The sequence below is a fragment of the Rhinoderma darwinii genome, chromosome 6 (genome assembly GCF_050947455.1).
Source record: "Rhinoderma darwinii isolate aRhiDar2 chromosome 6, aRhiDar2.hap1, whole genome shotgun sequence".
NCBI lineage: Eukaryota > Metazoa > Chordata > Amphibia > Anura > Rhinodermatidae > Rhinoderma > Rhinoderma darwinii.
This window is the reverse complement of record NC_134692.1, coordinates 132,091,237-132,109,295: the sequence shown is the minus strand read 5'-3', so window position 1 is coordinate 132,109,295 and position 18,059 is coordinate 132,091,237. Positions and strand designations below refer to the sequence as shown.

The 18,059-nt window shown below is 42.5% G+C and overlaps 1 protein-coding gene across 1 annotated transcript in view; it reads right to left on the bottom strand.

Annotated features, from left to right (window-relative positions):
• The window catches only part of SCNN1B (sodium channel epithelial 1 subunit beta), a 53,091-nt gene extending 37,930 nt beyond the window's left edge, over positions 1-15,161 (bottom strand). The window contains exon 1 of the mRNA XM_075831431.1: positions 14,888-15,161. Within this exon, the coding sequence (XP_075687546.1) occupies positions 14,888-14,905 (18 nt within the window). The 5' untranslated portion in view covers positions 14,906-15,161. The remainder of the gene's footprint in view (positions 1-14,887) is intronic.
• Positions 15,162-18,059: the final 2,898 nt, after the last annotated feature.

Below are 18,059 nucleotides of genomic sequence, written 5' to 3'. Positions count from 1 at the left end.
GAAAATGCAGGCGAGACGGTTGTCTACAAAGACTGGAAGGTAACATATAGCTTAGAGACTATGTCCACCTTTTGCAAAGAGTTTTATTATGGCTCTATTGCATCTGAAATAAAAATTGTAGCAACTTTGCAAATGGTCTTAATTAAGAAATATCTTACCGTTTAGATTGTACAGCTACTATGCAGAGCTGTGTGTTTCCATGGTTACAGACTACAAGCAAGCTCTGTGTAGTCTGATCATAAAATCATACTCTCCTGTCCCCTAATTCTTTCTAACATAAATCTGGTGGTCTGTGTAGTCACAGACTAAAGTTAGAGTGTAGAAGATCAGTGGTTTAGCTATAGGGGGTGAAGAGGCAGCCCATCGGCCACATGAGAAGACACCAGTATTGGTCTCGTGTGGTTTCTGAACTAATTTGAGAATATTATATGTGTCTCTATCTGAAGTTAAGTTGGGTCCTCAACATTTTTACTGTGTAGCCTGAAAAAATAATATCCAAAAAATGATTGTGTCACTTCACCTTTATATCTATACACTGGCTATGTGAGTTCTTTGGTGTATGATGCATATAGTATTTATGATATGCATTGTATTCTATACATATAGTATGAATAATCAAGATATATTAATATTTCCACCATATTTGAGGTTGGAATCACCTTTTCCCATGAGGATTTGTTTCCCAACTAAATGTGTAGGTTATACCAACAAGCCAAGACTTTCAACCCATGTTCTAGCAAAGACATACAAAGCTTCTGAAGAAAATAATTTTTAGAACATGGACACTGAAAGAACAAGTGGGTGGTGCTCTCCTTAAAGTGGGTGGTGCCCTCCTTAAAGTGGGTGGGGCAAAATAGTTAAGAAACTAACCAGACTAGTTGAATAGCTGGGCATAGTGTCAAATATGTTTCCGTCATTATTTATATATTTAAAAACACTGAGTAATTGTTTCCACCTACACAAGAAACAAGAAAGTTTGATCAGCACATTCCAACAAAATGAAAAAAAAAAACCTGTATACAGGTGAAAGAACGCCTGTGACCACAAAACAATACAATACACAAGAAAATGGTGACAGCACTCTGCGAACACCAATGCCACCTAAACACTATAAATAAATAAATATGCATTGCTGCTAAATGTACTTACATTAGTGAGCTTCTTAGTGCACATTTTGATCAGATTGTGTGAGCCCACCCGCCACGACAAGGTGACTTCTATAAGGTGGGTCCCTATGCTGCACATACAGAACTGGGTGTATGTGCAGCATAGGGGCCCACCTTATAAGTTAGTTTTCCTTGTCGTGGCGGGTGGGATCACAAAATTTGATCAAAATGTGCATTAAGAACCTAACTATTGTAAGTAGATTCAGCAGCAATGTATATTTATTTATAGATACTGTTTAGGTGGCATTGGTGTTCGCAGAGTGCTGTCGCCATTTTCTTGTGTAATGTATTGTTTCCACAAACATGCATGGTGTTTTTTTGCTTTCTTCACCCCGCACAATAATTTTTACATACCATAGATCGAGACCATGCATCTGCTATGGGGCCCCTGGAGAGAGGGGGCCCTGCCTTGGTTGGTCTCATTCATTGGTCCCAGGCTGTGCAGGACTCTCCTTTCCTGAGGAACTGCATTGTTACCAAACAAGGGGGTAGGGAATTGGACAAAGGGAATTTAAAAGGGCATGGAGAGGGGAAAAAACACCAAGCCCCTCTGTCCTTTGCTATGGGGCCCCCTCTCCTTGTTGTACGCCACTGATTTTTAAAGATATCAATATCTATTAGTCATGGACTTGAAGTGCTGTAGATAATGTGTATACTATTTCAATGCTTCTAGGCTGGTTGACAAGCTGAAGTAGATGTACATGGTGAGTTAAAACCATTTACTATCACATTCATAGTCATATTATACTCCAATAAAAAGCTTAAAGTGACTGTTTGGTTTAGTAAACCCCAGTCAAATACACTACTAGGACTATGTGAGTTAATAGAGGGAAATCTCTAATCTTACCCTTTGTAGAGCAACTATAAAGAGAGTCTTAAATTTGGAGGACCCGGCATGTCCATTGATTTCAATAATTTCAGCATGTAATACTTAAATATCCCTGTGGGGGTGCTGTAGGGAAATTGAACACTTGTTGTCAGGTTTTCCTGAAGATTGGTGGTGATTCAAGAATGAGATTAGGTTATGTTCGGTAGACTCTTCTAATAATAGATTTCCAAAGTGGACTTGGACCGTAATTCTAATGCTATTCATCACTGAATCAAAGTTGTGCCAACACTGACCGGATACTTAACCCTGTTCTTATCTCTCTCTACTATGGGAGCCTTCAGTCTATTTTTTTTGATGGATAGAGATTGCATACTAAGGGGAAAAGGAAAAAGAATATCCAAAACTTTGGTACTGGACAATCAGATAGTTTCCTGTGTATTATTATAATTTATTTCGTAGCGACCAGATGAACGCATGATAAGCAGGACCTTTGGGTCCCAGATTAAACTTGACTGTATTTTATATTATATTGAAGGGTTACTGTAACTTCTTATAAAGTCATGTCAGGTTTTGGTTTGATCGTTGAGACCCCCACTGACTACTAGAACGAAGAAGTACAAACACTCTGCTGAGCTTTGGGCCCTTTTGGCACCCATTGGCATTTGGTCGCCCTTCCCAGGCATTAAAAAAAAAAACACCATAGACAGATATAATCACAAGAATCATGAACATACCATTAACAGTGGTAGACAAGGACCTAGACCACTCCAGGAACCATTTAGATTTTTTTTTAGCCAGGAAATAAAAACTTCCATTGGACTACTTACTACTGATGTCGGGAATAAGTTGTTGGTTTAGCTTCTTTAACACTCATTCGATCCAATGGAGAGGTGGCTTCTCATGCATAGTCACCTCACCTGCTTGTTCTTAACATTGATGGAGGTCCTATAATCATCATCTTGCCTTCCCATTTTTGACTTTTAGGGTTAAATGGTCTAATTTTTTTTTAAAGATGACTCTTTCTCAGATATATTATTGGTATGGAGCCAATGTGAGAGCAGTTGAATGATTATTATACCTCAAGTATAGCTAAATAAACGCCGAGGAGCATGGTCCCAACTGCTTGGTGACACAGTTCTTGAGATGTGTACCTTACTGTGTGAGTGCTTGCATAGGAATCAGTGAAGTGCTGTTGTTCATGGGTAGGTATGTGGTTGTATAATAAGACAAATAAGCGAAAAACAAATCAACTAACTGCATGAAGAAAAGCAAATGTGGCCTCCAGCATTCATAACACAGAGCCAGTACATAAATAATGTTAAGAAGGAAATGTGCATGTGGGAACATTTCTTCAAGTGCATGGTAAATCAAGTAGGTCTCGTAATTTTAAGTTATCTCCGTGTTGTTTTATTACTTTGTCCTTGGCAACTGTTCAAAATGTCTACCATTCATCCCAGCTCCAGTATTGCTACATAACTATTTTCCATTCAAGACTCTAGGACTTGGGTGACAACCCTAGTCGATGTCTTGATGGCCATTTTACTTATGACTCAGAAGAGAACTCAAGGACTATCACTATGGAAGGTTTCCTCTAGTTAGGACCTCTGTACAACTTAGTATTAAGGATGAATGAAGTAGGTGATGCAACTGTATTCACTACATGGCCCCATGGAAGTGTAAATTAGGGGGCCAAAATCCGTCCTAGGATGACTTCATGTTTCTTAGAAGCCAAGGTTACCGGGAAGAAAACATCTAACCCCCACTAAGATCTACTGAATGGCTTACAGGTCTCACAGAGCAGAGGGTCATCAGGGCTAAGCTATTTTCCAACTCCAACTAGGCTCCTTGGAAGGCCATTCAATTGGTGCATGTGTACCCAATTAATTCACCCCTGCAAGGGCATTTTTATGTCCAATTAAGCCTTGTTGCTAACTTGGCACACACTTAAATTAGCCATAGCAGCTCCTTCAAATCCATGTTAATTATTACTATTACTAATATGTAGTGGCTGAAGGCAAGCCAAGGGTAGACCCAAACAGGGCACTTGTAAGAAGTGGGCTCAAAACAGAAAAGAAAGAATACCAGAGACTGAACAGAAGATAAAATAAGATCTGGAGATGGGGCAAGACGTCATACAAACCTTCTGGCCCAGCTCTTTGGACAACCCCTTTTCCTTAAAGCTAGGTTTGCTTACTGTCGCTTGTTCGAGTAGTCATAGCACATAAAATTTTTTACTGAATCTGACCAGACAAGGGTGATAGGACTTGGATAAGGCTTTGACAAGACATATCGAACCTGCAACCCCTTTGTTGCAAAGCAAAAATATTGCAAGTCTTTCATAATCAAGAACATCTGATTTGCTAGGTGCCCAAAGCCTAAGAAGAACTCTCCTTTAACAATGGGAAACTAAAAGTTTTAAATGAAAGTGAGATACGTTTTCTGAGCTTCCTATCTAGGTGCTTGGAGCAACTAATTTAAAGGTGTTGTCAACTTTAAACAATCCCTACTTTTCAAAAGCGTTCCTTGACAATAAACTTATCACAAAGTATCACCCAGTGATCAGCTGTAATCTGTGGGAAAACCTGGCAGTGTTTAATTTTCCAGCAGTGCCACCACAGGGGATATTAGGCATTACACAGTGTCCATTCAAATCAATGGGTTGTCTGTGTAATACAAGACAGGACAAGTCCTCCAGAGTGAGAGACGCTCTTTGTAACCGCTCACCACTCCGGCCAAGAGATGAGAATACTCAATAGAGACCCTCCAATTAACTCAGAAATTACAAATAGGTTCTATGAAAATGGGTCTTCTAAACTAGACAACCCCTTTAAGGTAATGCAACCTATGCCCGCTTGGTGAGGAAAAACAGATCATAGCTGCTTTTTCTGGCCCTATACAAAGTAATATAGGGCCATTTCATTGAATCAAGGGCCACATTTCAACTCCCCATGTGTCAGGTTGACCCTCAATAGCCTAAGGAGCAGTCTACTAAGTACAGTGGCTGTAGGTTGAATACTTGCAGAGGTTTCCAGTTCCTTTAGTACTTCTACATAGCATCATAGCAATTACTCCTATTATATGGTAGTGTTCCCCTCCTCTACCAAGTGACTTCTTTGACAATCCTTTCCATTGATCTTGATGGTTACAGTCAACAGAAGGTCGGAAGTGGAGCTGATATAGTGAACCCCTCTCTTATTGATTTATGGAATAATACCATAGTCTACAAGGTCCAGGTGGCTGGTGGTAGAGAAGATGGCAAATACAGTGATGAGGCATCCTCCACCTCAATGGGTTCTACCCATCTTCCATGCCATGGACCCCAAGTTTTTCTTTAAAGGGATAGTCCAGGCATGAGGCGGTTTTTCATACTGATTACACAGCACCGATCAACTGTATTGGCTGCCTCCGGCACCGGGAGTTGTACAGTGTTCGGAGCCGAAAGCAGAAGGCTCCGTACACTGTAGAGCGGCCGTGCTGTAATACTGCAGCTCTGCTCCTATTCAAGTAAATAGGAGCAGAGCTGCAGTAACCCAGCACAGCCGCCATACAGTGTACGGAGCCTTCTGCTTCCGGCTCCGAACACTGTACAACTCCCGGTTCCAGAGGCAGCTGGAAAAGCTGATCGGTGCAGGGTCCGGGTGTCGGACCCCCACCGATCATATATTGATGACCTATCCTGTGGATAGGTCATCAGTATGAAAAACCGCCTCATGCCTGGACTACCCCTTTAAAGAAAAACTTACGTCCATGGCATGGAAGATGAGTAGGAACTATTGAGGTGGAGGATGCCTCGCCATTGTATCCTGTGGATAGGTCATCAGTATAAAAAACCGCCCCATGACCAGAAAACCCCTTTAACCTCAACTGTCTACAAGTCATGTAATATAGTCTCACCATACATGTACCAGCCTACGCGCCAGTAAACAAAATCAATCACCCATCATCTCCCTATGGCATCTATGAGGGCACCTATTGAAGCCTTCACTGATTTCAATGAGCATCTTGTGGTCCTCCATAGCAGGGGACCCCCGTCTATTAGCTGGTAGGATAAATGATAAGAGGTCATCTATTGCATGCATCCCTAGGACCATACTCCTGTCTCTTCAGACCTTCCTGGCATAGTATACACATGGCGGGGCTTTTATGACGGTGTAAGGGATTTGTCTTTACGGCGATGCCAGTTTGTTGGCTTCAGTAATTTCACGATGGTTCTTGCGACATCCCCCAGGTAACAGCGAATTCTCAGAATTCTATAGTTCCTCGACTCATAAACATTATATTATTGCACTTAGACTAAACCATGAACTGTGTCCTGTATAAACCTATTATTCTAGATTTTCCAGAAGGTGTTAAAGGACTGAAAGTTGTCATGCTGCAAGGAAAACCTGACACCTCGACGGCAATAACCCGTAAAAAACAAAGTCTTAAAATTTGTTGACAAAACGAGCAGATAAGAGAATATGACCATTTACTGAACATTTCCCACAAACGGCAGTAGCAAACTTTATGTTGTCAAAACATTTACACAATATGCAGGAGTTTTAAAGGCAATAACGTCGCTCAGATAAGAAACAGCTAAAATTCTGATTATTCCAGTCACCCGTAGAAATCACAGAAGTACAATAGTGCTCAGAATTGTCATTTTTACCTTTCACATATATGCAGATGTAGCAGAGCTGAGTTTGCTATTCTTCAATGCACTGTGTTAACTCAGACGGTTTATCTGCAGAAAGTCATTGATAGGATATTACAATGAGTTGCACCCGATGACCAACTCAGCTCTTGTACATTGGCAAATACATCTGTATTATTGACAGATACACGTATAATGCCTACACAGACATGCCCCTAATTTGTGTACACATGCCATACCCTGCTGCCATCAGTACCAATCACCTCTCTTGACGTGTCTTTTTTAATTTTTTTTAGAAATACTTGTATTCCCCATAATATAGCAATTCCGAAGTTCTGGCTTGATCTGTTCCTCTCTAGTTCCTCCTACAAATCTAGGAATAAATTAGGTGTTACCAGTTGGGGGTGTGTCCCTACACAGTCTGACACTGTCCAATCAGTGCTCACAGTCAGACTATACAGGGCAACTCCCCTTTGACAAGGGGAATGCTAACACCCAGTTCTCCATTTATTTATACATTTCTAGGAGGAATAACAGAGGGACGGCACAATGTAGCATTCTAAGAAAAGATGCTCCAGAATTAGATTTCATGGGGAACACACATATTTACTAAAACAGACATGTCAGAAAGACTGACAGGTTCTCTTTAAAGAACCCTACACAATAGTGGCTATGCAGATATGCTTCTCCTGACTGCAGACAAGTCGTCTTTGTGGCAGTCTACAGTCAGCAGTTCTTTAGTAGACTCTAAACTACATAATCAATGGCAATGGAGCAGATGACTAGGATGAGGGTGGGAACTGGGTTATTACAGTCTAGTAGCTTATTGCTATTGTTAACTTGTAATCATCTAGTAACTCCAAACATGGACTACGCCATAATGTTGTGCCCCTGGCAAAAGAACCTCCTCCTTAAAAAATGTAAACTATCACTGTAAAGAGACCTGTAAAGCGTCCGACCGTGGCCTCCAGCATTCACACATATATTCCAGAGCTGATTTCTAGCTTGTTTTTCCACTTTGAGTACCTTTCCTAAGGCCGAATACAGACGACCGTAGAATACGTACGTGTGACGGTCGTTAAAACAACGGCCGTCACACGGACTCATGCATTTCAATGTAGCCCTTCACAGGGCCGTTGATTCAATGGACCGTGCGAAGGGTCCGTTGAAAAATAGAACATGTCCCATTTTCCCCCTCGATAGTCTCAAGTCTATGGGGATCCGTGAAAACGGGAGCACGCGGGTGCAACTCGTTCATGTGAATCTGCCCTAAAAAGTGAGGGGACATGACCACAATAGTCAACAGGAAACCTAAACTGAGAGAGTCCATACTGGATATGTTATAATAGGACTGTAGGATGACCACTAATGGGCAATGGGTACATGGTTATCATTAGTGAATTTGCACCTGGGTCCCTGTACAATAAGTGGGCGGTAGGTTGGCACATTGACAGACTGTGCTATGAAGAGGTTAATTGGCAGAGATTGCTGTGAAAATCACAACTGCTAGTCACCGGCATAGCACCTTGCCCCCCGTGAGGACAGTGCTCACATGAAAGAGCCAATAATGCCCCATAAGTGCCAATCAAAGAGGTCCCATAATTGACAGCCAGAGCCCCAAAAAGTTTAAGCCTGTCTCCAAATAATTTTGCTTTCCCATTAGTATCCTCCAGAGTGACCTCATAAATGACAGCGCCAAAGTCCCCGTAACAGATCAGGAACAGCAATTCACTTTCTTCCTCTGCGCTCCTGCGCTCTAGTCTACATAAGTGGTTACAACCTAATTTAAAGAGGACCGGTCAGCTCTCCTGACAAGTCTATTAAGTACATATTTGTAGTCCTTATAATATTTCGATTCCGGAGAATCCTTTCTTAGAACTCTGCATTGTACTGTTCCTCTGTTATTCCTCCTACAAATGTATGAATAAATTGACAATTGGGCTTTACCAGTAGGGGGTGTGTCCCTACACAGTTTGGCACTGATTGGGTCCAATCAGTGCTCAGAGTCTCACAATGTGTAGGGAAACACCCCTTCGACAAGGCATTAATAACCCCCCAGTTGTCAATTTATTCATACATTTCTAGGAGGAATAACAAAGGAACAACACAATGCAGAGTTCCAAGAAAAAAAGGGGCAAACAAGTATTGACTAAAACAAACTTGTCATGAGAGCTGACTAGTCCTCTTTCAGTGGCACAGACCTGTCAATATAGATACTGCAACCCTAAAAATACACTTGGAGGATCTCTAAGGCTCTGTTCACACGCTGAGTCCAAAAGTTTTTTAGGTGTTTTCTGTAGCCGTTTTTGGAGCTGTTTTTCTATTGACATAATGAAAAACAGCTCCAAAAACGGCTCAAGAAGTGACATGCTACTTCTTTTTATGGGGGCGTTTTTTACGTGACGTTTTTTAAAACGGCGGCGTAAAAAAAATTCCCCATCTGAACGAAACGCAGTTTTTCCCATTGAATTCAATGGGCAGATGTTTGTAGCCATTCAGCTACTTTTTTTTCGGGCGTATCACAGGGTGTTTTCAGCGTGTGAACATACCCTAATGGTTTTTAAACTGGAATAGCTTCAAATGTTTCAGTAGTAAGAGGAAGCCTCAGATTAGCAGCCAGCAGAAGTGCTAACAGAAGGAGATGGAAGGAGGCTCATTCTGCTACGGCCTCGAAAGTATAGCCGGGCTTAGACCTATATATTAACCTTTACATCCCATATCCAATGTACCCGTCCGATATTCATAAAAATTAGTGTATTCCATGAGGCATGCTCACAACTGGCCAACAGGTCTGGACAAAGCTTCAGATAGTTGTGAGCGTGCCTCACTGCCGTTTCTGTGTGCCAGCTTTGGGATTTCTAAGGGCACGGCCAGACGTAGCAGAGTTTTTCCGCTGCAAATGTTGGTGCAGATTTGGGGCAATTACGCAAAGAGACTGCACCAACATTTGCATATTTGACAGGTAATTCAGACGTTGCAGATATCACAGCGGACTTGCCACAGATTTCAGTTTTTGCATTGCAAAGGCTGAAATACGCAGTGAAATTCCGCTTCTACTCCGCAACAGACAGTGCATGCTGCGGACTGAAAATTCTGCACCGCAGCCTATGGTCCGCAGCAGAGTTTTCCGCAACGTCTGAACTAACTTGTCTAAAAATGTATTGAAACAAATGTAAAAAACGGCCGCTGGAGAATTCCACTGCAATTCCGCCACGTCTGAATGTGCCCTAAAAGACAATGCTAGTTCACTGCCTTGTTAATGGATCCCTATCGGAATTAGACTATGTTCACACGCTGTGTTTTCAGGTGTTTTTCGGGGCATAAACGACTCGAAAAACACCTGAAAAAACGGAAGCTGAACGCATCCAAACATCTGCACATTGATTGCAATGGGAAAAACGGTGTTTCGTTCAGTTGGGGTGTTTTTTTTATGCTCCCGTTTGAAAAAAGAAATGCATGTCACTTCTTGTGCTGTTTTTGGAACCATTTATCATTGTGTTGATAGAAAAACAGCTCCAAAAATTGCTCCAAAAAACCACATCAAAAAACGTTTGATGCTTTAGAAACGGCTGAAAATCAGAGGCTATATTGCCCTGAAAACAGCTCCATATTTTACAGCCGTTTTTACTTTAGCGTGTGAACATAGCCTTTCTTGATAAAGGGATTTTTCAACTAGAGACCTTTAGGGCATGATAAGATGTCTACACCGCATTCCAAATTATTATGCAAATGTTATTTTTCGCTGATTTTCCTAAATAGTCGATGCAAATGACAGTCAGTATAATCTTCAAGCATCAACCGTTGGAGTATAATGCAAATTTTATTGAACAAATCTCCTAATGATAACAGATTTTTTTTTAGAAGTAAAAAACTCAAATTGCCCTGTTTCACATTATTATGCACAACAGAGATCAAAACATTTTAAAGGTTGTAAAGAGAACTAAAATGGTAATTTGTTGAATTTGCAGCATCAGGAGGTCATATTTACAGAAATCAAAAGCTCTTTCAATAAAAAAAAACTTAACAGGCCAAGTTACATGTTAACATAGGACCCCTTCTCTGATATCACCTTCACAATTCTTGCATCCATTGAATTTGTGAGTATTTGGACAGTTTCTGCTTGAATATCTTTGCAGGATGTCAGAATAGCCTCCCAGGGCTTCTGTTTTGATGTGAATTGCCTCCCACCCTCATAGATATTTTGCTTGAGGATGCTCCAAAGGTTCTCAATAGGGTTGAGGTCAGGGGAACATGGGGGCCACACCATGAGTTTCTCTCCTTTTATGCACATAGCAGCCAATGACACAGAGGTAGTCTTTGCAGCATGAGATGGTGCATTGTCATGCATGAAGATAATTTTGCTACGGAAGGCACGGTTCTTCTTTTTGTACCACGGAAGAAAGTGGTCAGTCATAAACTCTACGTACTTTGCAGAGGTTATTTTCACACCGTCAGGGACCCTAAAGGGACCAGCCAGCTCTCTCCCCATGATTCCAGCCCAAACCATGACTCCGCCACCTCCTTGCTGACGTTGCAGCCTTGTTGGGACATGGTGGCCATTCACCAACCATCCACTACTCCATCCATCTGGACCATCCAGGGTTGCACGGCACTCATCAGTAAACAACACGGTTTGAAAATTAGTCTTCATGTGTTTCTGCTTGTGAGCATTGTTTAGGGGTGGCCGAATAATAGCTTTATGCACACTTGCAAACCTCTGGAGGGTCCTACACCTTGAGGTTTGCGGGACTCCAGAGGCAACAGCGGCTTCAAATACCTGTTTGCCGCTTTGCAATGGCATTTTAGCAGCTGCTCTCCTAATCCTATTAATTTGTCTGGCAGAAACCTTCCTCATTATGCCTTTATCTGAACGAACCCGCCTGTGCTCTGAATCAGCCACAAATCTTTTCACAGTACGATGATCACGCTTAAGTTTTCTTGAAATATCCAATGTTTTCATACCTTGTCCAAGGTATTGCACTATTTCACACTTTTCGGCAGCAGAGAGATCCTTTTTCTTTCCCATATTGCTTGAAACCTGTGGCCTGCTTAATAATGTGGAACGTCCTTCTTAAGTAGTTTTCCTTTGATTGGACACACCTGGCAAACTAATTATCCCACACAGCCATGATTAAGGACGTGCACAACGTCTGAAACGCGTAGGCTCCACGACTGGACCGTTTTATACTCCTGTCTGCACACTAGGACTCCAACTCATTGGACCTTTTTAATATCGATACCTAGTAAACTTGGAATAAGTTTCCATTTTATCCTCTCCATCGCTGGACTCAACCCTTTGCCTTTGCCTGCCTAATTATCACAGGTGTCTGAGATTGATTACAATGATCCAAAGAGCCATAAGACACAATACCATCCATGAGTTTAATTGAAAAACGAATAATTAAATGTTTATGACACTTAAATCCAATGTGCATAATAATTTGGAACGCGGTGTAACGGGTAGATGGAGTCATGTCCCAGCGGTCAGTCTCGACCTACACAAAGACAAAGCGAGACAACCTGAAGTAAGGGTCCAATTTGGCCATAACAACGAGCGCCGATCAACAAGCAGCTATGTATGGGGATGAGCGATCGTTACTATGATCGCTCGTCCGCATACATTTCTATCAAGTCGGCAGAGCGTCTCCCTGTTTACACAGGGGGAGGTGCTGCCGATAATGATAATATTTTAGGCTGCCGAAACTATACGATCAGTCGATGAACGAGCGTTTGCTCATGCATCAGCTGATCGTTGCTCTGTTTACGCAGAGCTATGATCGGGAACGAGCGATCTGTGAACGCTCGTTTGTCTGATAATTGCCTCATGTAAAAGGTCCCTAAGGACTGGCTGTCCATTCACAGCCGTTGCCACCATACTACCTTACAAGGATCTCTACCGGAACAGGAACTCCAGCACCTAGAATGGTTTCACCTAGAATGGTTTCCCTACTGTCCTCATAGATAAGAAGTGGGCTTCCAAGAAAACAATTTATCTTTGTACTTGTCCTACTTATAAAAGCGAGTACAGTAGTAGCTGAGGCTGTCTGACCAGTTCTTTCTAAGGAGTGGGCGCAAAGTCCTAGACAAGCCTGTCTTCAAATACAAGTTATACATGGAAGTGGAAATTCTTAAATAGATGTAGAAGTGTGATGGTAAACGAATAGGAGGACCCACTTTGATTGCTGATTCTGTCCACCCCCACAACTTTATACACCCACTTTTTGTGAAAAAAAAAACAACAAAAACTTGCCAAGTGAAGATAGAGGACCTTAACTGGAGACTGTTCTGATTGACTTATGTCCATATAGAAGCTCATATCCACATGATACATACATTGACTTTGGTGGGGAACATTTCCATGTACGACAGTTAGGGGTGCAACTATAGGGGGTGGAGAGGTTGCAATCGCATTTGGGCCCTGGAGCCTGAGGGGCCCAAAAGGTCCATCCGTCCAATATGAGGAGACCACAGCTTTTACATTGTCACATCAATGACAACAACCCTGGTGGGTGGGTGTCTAGTACACCAGGAGTTGTGCCAAAATCTATTATGTAGGGTTCACCATTTTAAAAAATTTGGAACAATTGGAGCAAAATTACATTCTTAGGACGCTATTCATAAATGTCTGGAAGCCTGCACCATTTTGATAAAGTTGGTGCAATTTGCCTCAAAACAATTTGGAACTTCAGACAGAAAATGAAATTTTACAAAAAAAAAATTCTAGGGGTGTTGGGGCAGTAGTACTCCATGCGGGCTCTTTTTGGCAACTGCTGCCCCAGAGTTCAGGGAGTGCGGCAGTAGTTGCCCCCAGTCAGTTCCATGTAGCTATCGGCTGTATTTGAAGGACACTGAACTGTCCACCCTCTGTCGAGGCCACCAGGAATACAGGGAGTAATAGTAGAGATGATGACGTGTGAAGATCCAGCATGGTCACCTCTGGTGGTGTGGACTGATTCTAAGCGGCTGCCCAAGGTCATTGTGGCAATGTCTAGAAAACTCGGCATCTTGCCAGAGTTCCCCTTTGAGGGCTGAATGTGGACATATAAGATGTAACAGACAGCAGCTGTATGATGGATGATGGATGATGGGAGTGATTACATTCTGTACATTGCGCTGTGGAATATATGAGCTCCACATAAAAAATGGAATAAATAATAAACCTGATGATGGGGAATTAGATGGGTTTTTGTTCTGAATCAGCGGATTGATACTCGGGTATGATCTGACGGACCTGCCCGAAAAACTATTCTAATGGAACCAAAAGTCGTTATGATTGTAGTTATAAATGTAGATAATGATACAGGTTAAACATGTTCTGACATAAAACATAAGAATTATTAATATGAGCTGCAATTATTATTTATATTGTCTGAATTGTACAATTCATGAGATCCAAGCTTTATTATACAGTATAAACTCTAACCAATAAAGTCCACACAGACAGTAAATACATACGTCCATTCAATGCAATTTTCAGGGGTCATCTCTTAGAGTTTTTTCTAAATTATTTATATACTCTCACACACACACACACACACACACACACACACACACACACACACACACACACACACACACACACACACACACACACACACACACACACACACACACAGACACAGACACAGACACGCACACACACTACATACACAATACATAAATATACACACAAAGTACATACATATATATCCATACATAGACACTTTGCACAGACACAATACAAACACACACACACACACACACACACACACACACACACACACACACACACACACATACATACATCAACACACAAAACATAAAAACACAAGCATAAATAAACACACAAAACATACACATACTACATACACAATACATATGTAAACACACAATACATACACACACACATACATACACATACATACACAGTACATAAATATACAGACACACACTACATACATACATACAAACAAACATACATGCATACAAACACAATCCACACACACAAATCCACACACACACACACACACACACACACACACACACACACACACACACACACACACACACACACACACACATATATAAATCCACACATACACACACACACACACACACACACTCATACTTGCTGCATACACAATATATACATAAACACACATAAATTACATACAATAACTCTACAACTATGTTTACACAGAAAATAATGGAAGAGCCCGGAAATGTTGGAGTATCACACCCATCGTCCATAACTCATTATGTGTACCCCATCCTCCGTACCTGAGCGAAGCCCCCCATCAGTTCCTACAGTGCGGGTTGTGCAGTGCCAGGTCCGGTGGGCACGGGTAGTACAGCACAGCGCTTGGTCAGGTCGGCACAGACTGGATAACACAGTTCTAGGGATGGTGGCAGCAGGTGGTGAAGACTATTAGCGGGTTCACTGGTTTCCAGTATGTAGGGCAGTATAACACAGAGTGGCACCGGGCTGGGTGGGCAGGATGCAGAGGGCACACAGCTCCGGTCCGGGACAGTTTGGGATGAGAGTCCGGGCAGCTTCCTGTAGTATTATTGCTGGGGACACCGGCACGATGCAGGGAGCCGCCTACTGCCTGGTAACTCTGCTCTCCTGTATACTAGTACTACTCTACCTGCAGCTCATCATCCTCACTACCTGACCTGCCCGAGCTCTCCAGACCCTGCACCTCCATGACACGCGCTTGTGTCCACTGTACTGTCACCTGGTCACCCACTTAAAGGGGCTTTCTATGCTCTGACTTATTAATTGGGACCTCAGGAGATGACATCAGGGGTGGTCTGGAAGCTTGGACATCAGTCCATGCTTTCAACCAGAGGGGTCCCAGCACAGGGTCACATCAGGAACTCTCCCCTGGTTCTTGACATAGACAGAGAAAGCTTATAACCCATAATCCTCCGCTGCCACATCCCCAATTTGTTTTTTTCAAAATTAATACTGGAGAACACCCTCAAATAGATCTGTGAATGTTTCAATTCCAGAATTATATAATTTCACAGACTTATTTCTCCAATTTATTCCATCACCGCTCTCTCCTCTCCTCTCTCTATTATATTATTCCATCACCACTCTCTCCAACCATCTCTCTATTATATCTTTCCATCACCGCTCACTCCGACCCTGTCTCTATTATATCTTTCCATCACCGCTCTCTCCGACCCTCTCTCTATTATATCATTCCATCACCGCTCTCTCTGACCCTCTCTCTATTATATCATTCCATCACCGCTCTCTCCGATCCTCTCTATTATATCATTCCATTACCGCTCTCTCCGATCCTCTCTCCATTATATCTTTCCATCACCGCTCTTTCCGACCCTCTCTCTATTATATCTTTCCATCACCGCTCTCTCCGACCCTCTCTCTATTATATAATTCCATCACCGCTCTCTCTGACCCTCTCTCTATTATATCATTCCATCACCGCTCTCTCCGATCCTCTCTCTATTATATCATTCCATTACCGCTCTCTCCGATCCTCTCTCCATTATATCATTCCATCACCGCTCTCCGACCCTCTCTCTATTGTATCATTCCATCACCGCTCTCTCCGACCCTCTCTCTACTGTCTCATTCCATCATCGCTCTCTCCAACCCTCTCTCTATTATATAATTTCATCACCGCTCCCTCCAACCCTCTATTATATCTTTCCATCACCACTCTCTCCGACCCTCTCTCTATTATATCGTTCCATCACCGCTCTCTCTGACCCTCTCTGTATTATATCATTCCATCACCATTCTCCCCGACCCTCTCTCTATTATATTATTCCATCGCCACTCTCTCCGACCCACTCTCTATTATATAATTTCATCACCGCTCTCTCCGACCCTCTCTCTATTATATTATTCCATCACCGCTCTCTCCGACTCTCTCGCTATTATATCTTTCCATCACTGCTCTCTCTAACCCTCTCTCTATTATTACATCACCGCTCTCTCCAACCCTCCCTCTATTATATCATTCCATCACCGCTCTCTCCGACCCTCTCTCTATTATATCTTTCCATCACCGCTCTCTCTGACCCTCTCTCTATATCATTCCATCACCGCTCTCTTCGACCCTCTCTCTATTGTATCATTCCATCACCGCTCTCTCCGACCCTCTCTCTATTGTCTTATTCCATCATCGCTCTCTCCAACCCTCTCTCTATTATATAAGTTTATCACCGCTCTCTCCAACCCTCTATTATATCTTTCCATTACCACTCTCTCCGACCCTCTCTCTATTATATCATTCCATCACCGCTCTCTCCAACCCTCTATTATATCTTTCCATTACCACTCTGTCCGACCCTCTCTCTATTATATCTTTCCATCACTGCTCTCCCCGACCCTCTCTCTATTATATTATTCCATTGCCACTCTCTCCGACCCACTCTCTATTATATAATTTCATCACCACTCTCCCCAACCCTCTCTCTATTATATTATTCCATCACCGCTCTCTCCGACCCTCTCTCTTTTATATTATTCCATCACTGCTCTCTCCGATCCTCTCTCTATTATATCTTTCCAGCACCGCTCTCTCTAACCCTCTGTCTATTATTACATCACCGCTCTCTCCAACCCTCTCTCTATTATATAATTCCATCACCACTTTCTCTGACCCTCTCTCTATTATATCTTTCCATCACCGCTCTCTCTGGCCCTCTCTCTATTATATATTTCCATCACCGCTGTCTCTGACCCTCTCTCTATTACATAATTCCATCACCGCTCTCTCCAACCCTGTCTCTATTCTATAATTCCATCACCGCTCTCTCCGGCCCTCTCTCTACTCTATCACTACATCACCGCTCTATCCGACCCTCTTTCTATTCTATCATTACATCACCGCTCTCTCCAACCCTCTCTCTATTCTATCACTACATCACCACTCTCTCCGACCTTCTCTCTATTATATCATTCTATCACCGCTCTCTCCGACCCTCTCTCTATTGTATCATTCCATCACCGCTCTCTCCGACCCTCTCACTATTATATCATTACATCACAGCTCTCTCCAACCCTCTCTCTATTCTGTCACTACATCACCGCTCTCTCCGACCCACTCACTATTATATCATTCCATCACCGCTCTCAACGACCCTCTCTCTATTATATAATTCCATCACTACTCTCTCCGACCCCCTCGCTATTATATCATTCCATCACCATTCTCTCCGACCCTCTCTCTATTATATCATTCCATCACCGCTCTCTCCGACCCTCTCTATTATATCATTTCATCACCACTCTCTCCGACCCTCTCTCTACTATATCATTTCATCAACGCTCTCCCCGACCCTCTCTCTATTATATCATTCCATCACCGCTGTCTCCAACCCTCTCTCTATTATATCATTCCATCACTGCTCTCTCCGACCCTCTCTCTATTATATAATTTCATCAACGCTCTCTCCGACCCCCTCTCTA